This window comes from Microcebus murinus, chromosome 17 (genome assembly GCF_040939455.1).
Source record: "Microcebus murinus isolate Inina chromosome 17, M.murinus_Inina_mat1.0, whole genome shotgun sequence".
Taxonomy (NCBI): Eukaryota; Metazoa; Chordata; class Mammalia; order Primates; family Cheirogaleidae; genus Microcebus; species Microcebus murinus.
The window spans coordinates 17,239,331-17,253,262 of record NC_134120.1 but is presented as its reverse complement, the minus strand read 5'-3'; the positions used below and the strand labels follow the sequence as shown (position 1 = coordinate 17,253,262).

Here is a 13,932-nt window from a genome sequence, read left to right as displayed (position 1 = left end):
AAGAGCTGCATAGATGGAGATAAATGGAAAGGACAGCCAACCGAGGAAGCTTTGAAGTAGTTACAAATTTGCTATTTTCACAAACATGGGGAAACATTTAGCTGGGCAGTGAGAGTAAGAGTCAAGAAATTTGCAGACAGAATGGAAAAGTTATATTTTTCTGTTTTGTGGAGAAAGAGAAACTTTAGGAATTATTCAAGAAGTAAAAAAAGAACACATTTTAGTAAGTTTTTTTTGTTTAAGATTGATACACAACTTAGAGGACAAGGTCAAGTCATATCATTTGATATTTGTAATAGTGTAATGGTGTGGGAGTAGTCAAGGAAACCATCTGGGGAGTAGGAAGAGAATGGAAAAGCCTGGAGGAGGGAGGTTGTTGGAATCTTGGCTGTCAACTTGACTTTTTTTTCAGAAGTTGTGTTAGGGACTTTATGGGAGAGGAAGTGATTGAGGTGATGATGCTACATGGGCGATCATTAGAGGAAGGAAGTACAAGAAGATATTTCTGGGATGCCTTGATAAAACATATTCCTATTAATATGTAACAAATTTTCATTTCATTTTACTTTACTTAAAAATAATTTTTAAATTTTACAGTGTCACCTAATATTTGTGAATATATTTGTCTTCCAGGTGCGTTGGATCGCTGCGTGATGGGGATCACGGCAGTAGAGATACTGAATGCTTGTGATGAAGCTGTTCCTGCTGCGGTTGATTCACTTAGTCATCCGGCAGTCAACCTGAAACAAGCCATGACAAGGCGCAGTCTTGCTGCCCTTAAAAATATGGCCCATCATAAGCTACAAACCCTTGCAACTAACCTGTTGGCGTCTGAGGCATCTGACAAGGTTAGTTTTGTATGTGGGCTCATGAAGTATGTAGGTCCTATTTAACTGCATTTGGGTATATCTTTGGTTTGAGAGGTGACAATGTTGAAAAATAAGCTGCTGATTCTGATTGAGGTTTATACAACATTATTTGAGTATTTTAAGTATTTGGGCATTTTGAAAAAGTAAATTATTCTTACTGTTCAGATATTTAAAAATTATTCCCACTGAATTAAGTGACTTCAGTTTCTGAAATTAGAGCAAACATTGATATATAATCTGTCTTTTTGACTTTTTGATAGTCTTTCTTTTAAAGAGATTAAGGACTAGCTAATGTCCCCAGCAGGGGAAAAAATAATTTAGGTACAATTAAGACATCTATAATTGTGACACATAATTTGTTTTAAAATTAGATTCTGATTTTAGTAAGGTTAAGCCATTATAAGGATTTAAGAAAATATTTGAAAATAAGTGTGATGGACTTGCAGAAGGACTGGAATTTTTCTGTGAGACCCAAGCTCAGTGACACTTTCCTAACTGATACTTATAATCAAGGTGTATAAGTTACTTCTTCAGTTAATAGAAGATTATCCTTGTTTTTGAAAAAAGAAACAATCTCAATTCATTAATTTGTTACTTATCTTCTGTTTTCTAGAGGCTAGCCACTATATGGTTTGTGGTATTTGTGTAGTATGGTATTCTTAGAACTACTTTGTCTCTAGTAATGGGTAATTGAAACCTAGAGACAATCCTAGTATTTCATCTGAATCACTACTAAAATTCTACTTCCATCTAAATATTCATTAGCGTTATTAATGGGTATCATAAACACTTTTATTTTCATTCTTATTCTTGATTTTCATTTTTTAAAAATGAGTAGACATGTGAATAAATAGCAAAGGGGTTGAAAGGCTCATCTACAAAGTTAGATATTAGCCGTGAGTCAGTGATTGCTGATGACATATGAAATACTGTAGGCAGTTCCACTGACCCACATCCTCCAGTAATTGGCAGTAATATCACCTTTTGATCATTCTTCTTTCCCTCAGAATATAAATGTTTTATCTTATGTATTGTATATTTCAAAAATTGGAATTGTGAAATCCTTCTGCACTTTTTTCCTTTACGCTTTCAGTCACATGCCTAAAAAGAAATCACAACTTAAATGAATTTGCCATGCCTATAATTTCTTTCAAGGAATCACATAGCTGTCCCTAGGAATTCAGTAGCACATTTTGACATGCTATATAATTTTAATTTGGGGCAAACTTATAAAACAATATGTTTAAGATCACATGTACAAGTTATATAATTCTCAAATGTATTTTTCTTGATGGAATCCCCTAGAAGTAAAAATTTAGAAAAATAATTATATAACTGGAAAATTCAAGAAAAATAAGTGGTACAGTAACAGTTATGAATGGCTTTTGTAAGTGGTCATGGTCCATTATGTGATTTTTACAATCTTGTTTGTCCCTGTTTTAATAGCGTATTTTATAGTGCAATTAGTGATAAAAGCACCAGATATCAGAGAGACTACACTTATGTATTGTAAAATGTATTGCTTGTAAACCTCCTTAGTCTTGTAGCAGTGGTAATTGTTGCCTGGCCTACAAGGAAAACAATTATAGAAGGGAGGAAAAAGGCTTAGGAAGCTGAGGCTGCAGGAGGATAATCACTTTATGAAAAATGTATGTTGGCTGGACCATTAGGGATTTCTCTATTTTCTCATGTTGAGTTTGAGGCTCCTTCTGCAGGGAATACTTTAAAGAGCTGTCCTCTGGATGGCTTTCTAACCTCACAAGAAAGAAACCCACCCTAAATTTAAAAGAAAAACCCAAAACATAACTAAGAGCCTCTCAATGGTATAGGACTTACTGCCGGGTGTTGGATCTAATTTTCTACATGAGTCTTGCAATGGAAGGTAAAGTCTCTGTTGGGATACTCTTTAGAAAGTGTCCTGCTTTGGCCTTGTTGAAATAGTGTTAGCAAACATTTGGAAGTAACAAATATTTTCCTATTATGTTAATTATGCTGGGCATATAAAACTTTGCAAACAAGGATTACTATCCTATGATTTTTTTTCCCTCTAACTAGAAGATAAGAAGGTATTGAGTAAAATTAGCCTTTATTACTGCATTGAATCTGTGCAAAGATTGTGTGTATTTCAACTCTTGTGTATTTCTTTTATGACATATACCTTATTTTCCTTTATATCATGATAACTTACAAACTTACCTAATCCTCCCTATGAAAATCCACTCATTTTGAGGGCAGGGATTTTGACTTATTTATTTCTGTTTTCCCTGTGACATCTAGTAGCAGCTGTGTAATAAAAATATGTAGAGATGGATGATGTGGAACAGAAAATGCTGATAGCCTTTGCTTCAACTTCTTTGTCCATGTTTTCTTCATTCCCTCATAGTTGATTGTCTTGAGACCCCTGCTTTGCAGTCTCAAGTTTGTCTCTGTTCATTAATAACTTTTGCCCTCTTGTTCAGTTTTGCATTGTCGGATTTGGTGAGTAAGGTTGTCCAGATAGAACTCATTCCCTTACCTTGCTATCTCTGTATTGTCTGTGGTCCAGTACATCCTGGAATTAGCTCAACTTTATACTTTCGTTTACTTCTGTTCTTTGTGGCTTTAGACCATGGTTGTTCATTGGAGACAATATTGACATTTTGGGATGAATAATTTTTTGTTGTTGGAGGACTGTACTCTCTGTAGTAGGATATTGAGCAGTGTTTCTCCTCTACCCACATCATGCCCGTAGCACCCCTCTTTCTACAATTGTGACAATCAAAAGTCCTTAGACATTGCCAAATTTACCCAGGAGGCAAAATTGCCTCTGGTTTACATTAACACCACTCTTTTCTTTGTAGCATGCAATGCTAAAACAAAAACAACAAACAAAACAAATTAATACCATTCTGGGACATAAAAGATTGAAATAGTAGGAATCCTACATCCTATATCCTATCCCTCTTTCCCTTTCCTCACCCTTGTTTCTTTACTCCCTTTCCTCTTAAGGAAAATGAAGCTATTCCCAGCCCTTAGTCCCTCTACCCCCTCTGGCAGAATTAATTAATTCTTACATTCTTTTTGTGCTTACATTTTCCTGTTTGTACCTCTTCTAAAAGACTTTTCACTTCGTATGGGGTATTTTTTTTCCCTTTTATTTCTGTCTTTTCTACTAGCTTTTAGCTTCTTCAGGACAAGAATTGAGTTTTTGTCTTTTTATTTCCAGTGCTCAATGTAGTATAACTGTATTACATTGTAGCATAAGTACATATAATATGGTATGTACTCGTGAAAACATAGTAAGAGCTCAAGAAACTTAGTAGGAAGTTAGTTTGGAGGTGTAGGTTGGAATCATATTGTAGAAGAACTTAAATGCAGAGCTGAGGACTTAATTCAATGAGTGATGACATAATGTCGAGTAGTTTTAAAAGGAGATTTTTGTTTAAAAATGTTTTATCACGTCTAACTTGTATATCAGGCATTTATAAATATTGATATGGGAAATGAATTATGAGACTACTGGAATGATCTAGTGAGAGGTAATAGAGACTAGAAATAGGGTTAGGCAGTGGAAATGAAGAGAGGATGGCTCGTAAGCTAATGTGTAAGTTGAATAAAGAGGACTTCACAAATGAGCAACAGATGAATTTGACATTCAGAATTATTTCAGACAACCAAACACGGCTGAAGGAGAATGACACTGCAGTTCATGGAAATGGGCAGGCCCTGAAATAGGCTTTGAGGATGATTGTAATAGGAGACATTTGCCTCTTCTAGGTAGTGTTGGGGGATATGGGGTGTGTGTGTGGGGAGGGGAGCAAAATACCTTTGAGTAAAAAGTGACATTGTGAGATAGAGTAGGGATGGGACTATTTTTTCCCAAATAGATGCTGGAGTATAGAGGCTGAATGAGACTTCAGTTCGCATTTTGAGGTGCCTGCTATCATCATATTTTTCCAGATATGCTATCTTCCCAGGTGAGTTAGTTATTATGCCCCCAATTTGCAGATGAGGTACCTAAAAGACAGTTGGATAGAACAAGGATTGGCAAACTCTTTCTGTAGATGGCTAGATAGTAAATATTTTAGGCTTTGAGGGTTTTATCTCTGTAATAGTGACTTACCTCGGCATTGTGGTGTGAAAAGCAGCCACAGACAGTATGTGAAAAAATGAGCATGGCTGGCTTCCAATAAAACTGTTTACAAAAGCAGTGGTGGTCTGGATTGTGACCCATAGGCCATAGTTTGCTGACTCTCGCATCAGAAGATAGCATTATTAATGTCAACATTGTGGGTACAATCCCCCCATGGAATGGGAATGGCCTTTGCTTTATTTTTAAAAAGCAGTTCAGAGGAGTGTTTAAGAACTTGGGTTCTGGTGACAGGTATGTCTGTGTTCAAATTACACCTCTATAACTTGCTGGCTGTGGGTGACCTTGGAAAGTAACCTCTAGTGGCCTTCTGTCATTTTTAGAACAAAATTCATACTTCTTACAGTGTCCTGTGAGGCTCTGTGTGATCGGACATATGCCTACTTCATTTTATTTTACTCTTCAGCCCTTGATTATTCCAGTTCTGGCCAACTGACTCTTTTTAAAAAATGGATATTTGTTGAATAGATTAATGAATGAGAAAAATGAATGAGTAAACTTGGTTTAGTACATTTAGTACATTTTGACTATTGATAATACATTGCAAAAGCTTAGAATAGAATTATAAGATTACAATTGAAAGTTGTGTGTAAGGTTTTCCATTAAGAAATGTTTTTCAAGTCATATCTTCAGATAATGTCATTGGGGGACAGAGTATGGAAATGGAAAAAATTTGAAGATGAAATGCTTATTTAGGTGGCAGGAAGATGATGAACCAATGAGAGGTAGAGAAGGAGAAATCATAAAGGCAGATTTTGGGTCACACATATAATTGAAAACAAACCTTTGTAAAGGAAGTAACGGCTGGCAGTTGATCAGAGAGTAAGATAATATTAAGTATTAGGGAATAAAAAAGAGTATTTAGATTTAGTAATTAGGAAAGTCATTGGTGATCGTTAAGAGAACTGTTTTGGTAGAATTAATTGTGTCAGAAATCAGACTACAATGAGCTGGGAATGCGTGTGAGATGAAGTGGAAGGAGAGAATGTGGAAGAAATTTGCTTTTGATGGAAAAAGAGGGTAGTAGTTTAAATGGCTGGAGAGTTAACAGCAGGGTTTATACTTTGTTTAGATCACTGAACGTTTGTGTTGGTGGAGAGGATAATTGATGGAACAATGTAGGAGGACATGTTGTTAGAACAGAGTTGGAGAGTTCACCTTTACTAGAAATTGTTTCCTTGTAATTGATAATAATGAAAGGGAGGGACTTGAATGTATCAAGTTATTTTCAGTGGAAGGGGATAAAAGTAGGCTGTTAACATCTGTTAAAAGGAAGGAAATGGCTATAATCCCTTGAAAATAAAGCCATTTTCTTCTTTTTTAACCCCCATAACACCTAGCATAAGCAGGGTACTAGATTAGTAGTTAGAAGATTTGTAAAATCTAAATAACTAGTCAATCATAGATTGCATGTGGTAGTATTTGGTGAATGTGTAAATGAATGTTTTAAGAAGGTGGTCTGAGCATCTCAGGTGATCTTTTTGACAAGTTTTCTCATAAAGCATTTGCCAAAGACACGGTTTTTGGTGAGGTGATCTTGGGGGATGTCTTGGGCCAAAGGAATTTTATAAATGAAGCTAGATAGAAAGCCTTTACTGCCCTGAAATTCATTTCTTAGTACTAGTGTAATTTTCTGTTCAGCACCTTTATATCGAGGATATTGTTGCATCAGTCAGAATCACCCTACATATGGATAAATGACAAGGTTGAAGAAATTGAAAAATGACTAAGATTATTTATCTTTTACCTTTCATTCCTTTCTGTTGTCTAATTAGTCAAAAGCCTAAAAAAATGGGCTAAATTTGCAAAGGTCAGTAGCTTTGTATTCTGTGTAACTAGGTGAGAGAATGGAATTTAGAAGTCAAATGTAACCTACTAAGAACATATTCTGTGTTTTTTGCTTGCAGAATTCTCTCTGTAAAAAAATTTTGTGCTGATTGAATTGACTTTCTGATTCACTGTGAAAAGGGCACTGTAAGGTACACAAGCCAAATGACATTGTGTACAGGATACCAGGCCTTGTCTAGTGGACTGTTTCTGTCCTTGGAAGAATTCTTATGATATGTATGACCTTTGAAGAATCAATTAAACTTGCTTAACATTCTTCCTCAAAACTTTAATGAATATTTTAATAGAAAATATGAATATGTTGATTGTATATTTATTATATAAGTATATAAATTCAGTTTGGGTTGTTCCAAATGGTTACTAGGAAAAAATTTTAAATTACACTAATTGTTGTCTAGTCTTTAACAAATAAAGGTAAGAAGCCTTCGTGAAGCTGTCTAGTCTTAGGAAAACAAAGGAGTAAATGTCTGTTTCATTTGTCTCTATGAGGAGAAATACATTTCCTCAGTCAAATAAAGAAAACATTTGTCACCTTCATTCTGTGAGAAGTATTGAGAGTTATTAGAAGGAATTTTATATTCCAATAATAAAATAACTATGATCTTCTAACATGGAAGGTACTTGTTTGTTATTTGCTTTGGTCATTATGTAATATAGAGATATTTTATTATTACTGTCAGTCTCTGACATAATAACAGATATGATACCTTGAAAGAATAATGTTTTGGATATCATAATTATACTCAGAACTTTGATTACTTTCTCAATGCTGGCACTTGTAAACTGAGAACAATTTCTCTTAAAATTGATATATTAGGTTTAGATCTACTATCTTAACATTTAAATGTCATTTAACTCAATGTTTTTATATTTTTTGACTCTCTTCTAATCCTCTTTCAGATTAAACAAATATTTTAAAATTTTATTTTCCCCTCCACATACTTGTTAGCTATAGATGCTGTTAGTATTCTTGTAGTTTTTACCCTAGAGATTATAAATGTATCTTCCTCTTAGTACAGTGTAAGACAAATTATTACTGTTATAATTTCTCTGATTGTGCTAGGGCCTTAGAACACTGTAACTCCATTTGCCCCCTTTTTACATTTTGGTTGTCATGGATTGTAATTTTACATATATTTTAAATTCTAGAAGACATTATTATTGTTTTGTTCAGTCAATAATATTTAATATTTATCCTCATATTTAATCTTTCTTTGTTTTTTTTATCTTTTATATTTCCATGTTTTAATCTAAGATCATTTTCCTTCTGCCTGAAGAACTATTCATTTAGTTTTTGACTGTCTGAAAACCTTCTCTGTTTTTGAAGGATATATTGGCTGATTATAGATTTTAGATTGGTGGTTATTTTGTTTTAGTACTTTAAAGATTTCATTATCTTCTCATTTCTTTTTTTTTTTTTTTGGGAAATCACCCATTCTTCTTATTGTTGTTCTTTTGAAGGTAATGTGTCTTTTTTCTCTTATTGATTTTAAGTTTCTGTTTCTCTCTCTCTCTCTCTCTTTAATTTTAGCAGTTTAAATATGAAATGCCTAAGTGTGTGTGTTTTCTTGTATTTATACTGCTTGGAGTTTTCATAGCTTGTTGAATCTGTGGGTTTGTGTCTTTCACTAATGTAGGAAAAATTTTGGCCATCATCTTTTCAAATGCTGCTTCTGTTCTTTCTCATCTCTCTTTCAGAAACTCCAATTATATGTAAATTAGACTGCCTCCCTTCTCCGTTTTTTGAATTTTATTTTATTTTATTATTTTAAAGTAAACAATTTTAGTAATGGAAAAAAGCAGGTATTTTTCTTTTTTTAATTTCAAAATATTCAGGGGGTACAAATGTTTTTGTTACATGGATAGCTTTCTCCATTTTCTAAAAGCTATGTTTTACTAGTTTCATATTCTTCTCTGTATTTTTCCCTCTGTATTTCAGCATGTATATTTTCTATGTTCTACATCACAAATGTTTTCTGCTGTTTTTCCACAAACTCATCTTTGAATATTTACTTTTAGTTATTATTATGTTTATTTCTAGAGTACCCATTTGATCCTTTTTTAAATAGATTTCAGTTGTCTGGTGAAATTTTTTATGTCTTCATCTTCTTTCTCTACTATTTCCTACATTTTCTTGAACATATTAATCCTAGTTATTTTAAAGTCTTTGTCTGTCAATTTTAGTATCTGTTATCACTGGTGAGTCTCTCTTAATTTCCTGTATTTTCAGTCATGTGCTCTAATCTGTTGACATATCTAGTAATTTTGATTAAATACCAGAAATTGTGGATAAAAAAATTTTAGTGTGTTCAGATGATATCCTCTTCTAAAGAGAGTTCACCCTTTCTCTGTTGTTCAGATAAAATAAAGGCTGATTAACTTAATATAAATAGAAACTTACCTTAGTCAAGTCTAGGTTGCAGTATTTTAAATCTCTGCCTACCTATGATTTTACTTCCACTTCTCTAGCCTTTTGGGGCTTCCAACTAAGAGCCTTGGTTGTTGATTCCTGAGTCTAATTCTTATCTTCTTAGCATGATAATACTACCAAAAATTCCACTTTGAGTTCTAGAGCATTCTGCGTAGCTTCTTAGTCTCCCCATACAACTGCAGTATTTGGCACATGACATGAGGGGAAGGGCTCTGTGTCAGCTTGTTTTCTTCCCTTCCCTTCTCACTAGGACCTTGGTCTCTTAGATATTCAATTTTCTTTCACTCTGCAAGACTCTCAAAAGCCCTGTTGCTTACTCCCCCATGGTCCCACTGCTTGCTTGATCTCCACTGATTTATCCAAGGTACTTAAAAATCAACATGTCCAAGGTTGAACTCATAATCATCTCCCTTATAACATCCCATTCTCTAGTACCTAGGGTCTACAAACTGTGGCCTACAGGTCAATAGGCCCTTGAAGTAAGAATAGTTTTTACATTTTAAAAAGGTTCTTAAAACACACAAGTATGTGTACTAGAAACCTTCTGTGGCTTTCAAAGCTTATAATATTTGCTATATGACTCTTTATAGAAAAAGTTTACCAACACGTTCTCTACCCTAGTAAATGTCACCACTGTTTTCCCATAATAGTTATTAAAAATCATAGGTAATATTCAGTCTCTCTTCCTTGAAATCCAATCCAAAATGAACTTTTATCTCCTTCTATGTTCTACATCACAAATGTTTTAAAAGTTTTATCTCCTTTTATCATTTTATCTCCTTTAAAAGCAGTCTTCTCTCTGCCTCTGCCACCCTTCTAGTTCATCATCTTTCTCTAGATAAAACCTCATAATTGATCATTCTGCAATTAGTTAGCACTTACGTCCTGACAAATCTGATACCTGCTCCAAATTCTCCATTAAAATAAAATCTACTTTTCATAGGACTCTCACACACACAGACAAGTACGCTACATGTTGTGAGTGCACATGCTCCTTTATGTGTAAATGTGTGTGTGCATCATGTGTGTATATTTCAAAGAGTTTGGGATGAATGCTTTGAAAATTTCCAACTCAAGTTAACTTTACACCAACTTTTCTCTAGTTTGAAGGAAGTGAGTTTTATAGGGTACCTACCATGAATGCAATACCAACTATTACATTAAGGAATAAAATTAAACTTTCAAAGCTAGATATTTAATTTATATTTACTAAATTTTTTCATGATTACAGGGTTTTCGGTTCTTTTTCCTTTTTAAAGGATCCTTGAATTAGACATGACTAGATTTATTGTGATGATTGTATAACACCATCAAATAATGACATATACAGGGGAACTACCCTTCCTGAAACTTAATAACCCCCATGCGGGGGTTAGTGCCTTATTGACCTGGTGTTTTGCACATAATAGGTGTTCAGTGGATCTATGAGTGGAATTCATAGTTCACACTAAATATAATTCATCATATTATGAGCCAAGGAAAAGCAGCCTTGTTCTATGTTTGTTTTAAATTCAGAACAGTTTTGTTTTTCCTTGGAAATACATTAACAAAAACACACTGTATTGAGAAGAAATTAGATCATTTTGGAATGTATGAGAGATGCAGCAAAGGAGAAATTTCTTTTGCTATCTCACATAATAAATCAAATAGCAGACTGCTGAGAGAATAGGAGCACTAGGTAGATTAAACCTTATGACCTCCTCAGCAGCCAGATCTTTTTAGCCTTTAAGTATGCTACTTCATATTTAACTCTTATTTAGGAACTCGAAGGTATTGTGAAGTAATTTGATAGAGGTATAAAGATTTGTGGCTAATGATTAATATTTTAGTACTTTGGGGGAAGAAAAAATTTCTTCTTTTCTAATACGCTTGAAAATCTGCTCTTTATTAGACCATATAAAGGATTTTCAAACTTCTTGACTTTTATAGCCTCCCTTAGAAGATAATTGAATCAGTCAAGTTCAGTTAAACATTTATTGACTACTAGGTACTGTGTTAGGCCCTGGAGAGCCAAATGAATAAGACATGATATTTACCTTTAGGAAATATATACAGATAAATACAATGCAGTACAGTAAGTGGGATGGCTGCGAAATGCAGAAGGTATTGCAGAAACCTATCCTAGCCTGAAGTGAGATCAGTACTGGCTTCTTGCAGGAGAGGACATTAAAAGATGTGTGGAATACAGTCAGGTGATGGGTTGAGATGGGTTACAGTGTGTTCTGGGAGAAGTGAATAGCCTAAACAGAAAGGGCAGTGGGAAATACCATATGCATCCAGGATTGCTAGAGATCAGCTGGGAGACAGATGGCAAATGACGGAGTCGATTTAAGCACCATGTGAATGTGCTTAAACCTTTTCTTTTACCTCAAGGGCATTCAAACTTTAAAAAAAAATAGCTTTAGAATCCTTTCCTCAAAGAGAATTTCATATGAAAGCCAGTATGTAAAACAGGTAAAAGGGAATAGAGAGGAGAGTTGAAATTCAAGAATTGTTTGAGTTAGATTGGTGGGACCTAATGATTGATTAGGTATAGGTAGAAAGGAAGGTTGATTCCTAAGCTTTCTGATTGGGCGATTGAGTAGCAAGTGGCTCCTTCAAGTGTGATACTGAATGTACCAGCAGGTTTTCTGGGGATGATGATGAGTTGCTCTGTTTATGGTGAGTCTGAGGTTGCTATGGGATATCCGTGTTGCCATGTCTGTCAGTTTAAGGAAGTGAAACTTGAGGCAGGGGTGTGGTGATGGGACGGACAAAGTGAGGAATCTCCAACATACAGATGGTACTTAATACCATGGAAGTGGGTGAGATCCTTCAGAGCTAGAGTCTCTGGGTTACTAACTTTAAGGAAGGAGGAAGAGGAAATGATTAGAGAAGGAGTGCTGCAAGGCATGTGAAGAGAACGAAAACGTACAAACCCGCGAACAGGGAATGAAGAGTTTCAACAGTGATCATTTGTGTCCAGTGCAGTAGATGCTGAGTATTAGAAGAATTGAAATGTGTTTGTCAAGGAGGTCATTAGTATTCTTTTTCAAAACTGTCTTCCCAAGACTTGGGGGGCAGAAACTTGATATTGGTGTGTAAGGAGTGAACGGGAAGTGTGGAAATAGAAAAAAAAAATAGAGGGTACATTTTATCATTGTTCGAGAATCACAGTTTTTTGTTTGTTTGTTTTTGAGACAGAGTCTCGCTTTGTTGCCCAGGCTAGAGTGAATGCTGTGTCATCCTAGCTCACAGCAACTTCAAACTCCTGGGCTCAAGCAATCCTACTGCCTCAGCCTCCCAAGTAGCTGTGACTACAGGCATGCACCACCGTGCCTGGCTAATTTTTTTCTCTATATATTAGTTGGCCAATTAATTTCTTTCTATTTTATAGTAGAGATGGGGTCTCGCTCTTGCTCAGGCTGGTTTCAAACTCCGGACCTCAAGCGATCCACCCCCCTTGGCCTCCCAGAGTGCTAGGATTACAGGAGTCACCACGCCCAGCCGAGAATCACAGTTTTGTAATGCAGGGTTAAAAGGGAATTGGGGGGGGGGAATGTGTAAGACTGATTGACAGGATTAACCATGGGGTCTGTCCTGGATAGAGAAGGAAGGGGAGGGGGAGGCTGATGGTGTTTGAAGAAATTGTGGAATCCCGGGACTGAATGTCCCTGTGATGGTGGGTTCAAACTGTGCTGTATATTGAAATCACCTACAGATCTTTAAGAATTACTGGCACCTGGTTCTACCAGAGGAGTCTCTGATTTAATTGTTATGGGTGCAACCTGTGCGTTAGGTGTCGAAGGTGCCCATGTGATTCCACTATGCAGCAGTTTGTGAGACACTGCTCTAGGAGGTTGAAGAGCAGGTGTAGGGGAAGGTCTGGAAGTGTAGATGGTTGGGGAGGGCAGAGAATATTAGCATTTAAGGTTTCAGAGGTGAGGACAGGACCCAGTGTGCTTAATATGGCAGTGGCTGGCTGAGGGTAGGGTGGAGAGGAAGTTGACTGGAGTTGAGATAACAAAGGAGTTGCAAAGGTCATTGTGGCTCTCAGCCTTTGGAGATGCACTTTCCCAGTCTTTTCTCTTCTCACTGGATAAAGAGCCTTGCGGTAAGAAAGAGTACACTGCTGTGCTGTCTGAGAGCTAGTTTGGGAGCGGGGATTGAGTATATGATTTAACAACAGAACTCATACTTGCCTTATTCTATTGTCTTGGAAAAAATTCATAGTTTAAAATGTTGTTAATGCAAATTAGAAACCTCAAGTAAACTAAATGATAAAAGTGATAGGAACTGTATAATTTAAAAGCAAGAGTAACATGAAAACTGCCAGCACTTAACAATGCACTGGTATCAAAACATCCCTTTTGTGGGATATTGGAAAATTCCTTGTATGCAATAAAATCTTTGTACCATTACTACACATTTCATAATGGCATGGCATCTACTTAGAATACTGAAAGTCTCTAGAAAAGTACAATCACCTGCTAATTTAAGATTGTAAGTAGCAAAATATAAAAATATCACCTGTAGCATAATTAGCAAATGTAACGTTAATAACTCACTTTCTTATTGAATGACTGGATATTTAACATTATGTCATTTACCCTCCTAGTTTGAATCCTTTTACATCCTATAAGGAGTCCCCTTGACCACAAAGGGACTTATGCAGA

The 13,932-nt window shown here is 35.5% G+C and overlaps 1 protein-coding gene across 4 annotated transcripts in view; it reads left to right on the top strand.

The window, feature by feature from the left end:
• Window positions 1–13,932, top strand: part of WDR7 (WD repeat domain 7) — a 315,698-nt gene that overhangs the window by 68,327 nt on the left and 233,439 nt on the right. For all 4 annotated transcript variants that reach the window (XM_012745467.3, XM_012745464.3, XM_012745468.3 and 1 more), the window contains exon 14: window positions 634–848. In XM_012745467.3, coding sequence (XP_012600921.1) covers window positions 634–848 — 215 coding nt within the window. The remainder of the gene's footprint in view (window positions 1–633; window positions 849–13,932) is intronic.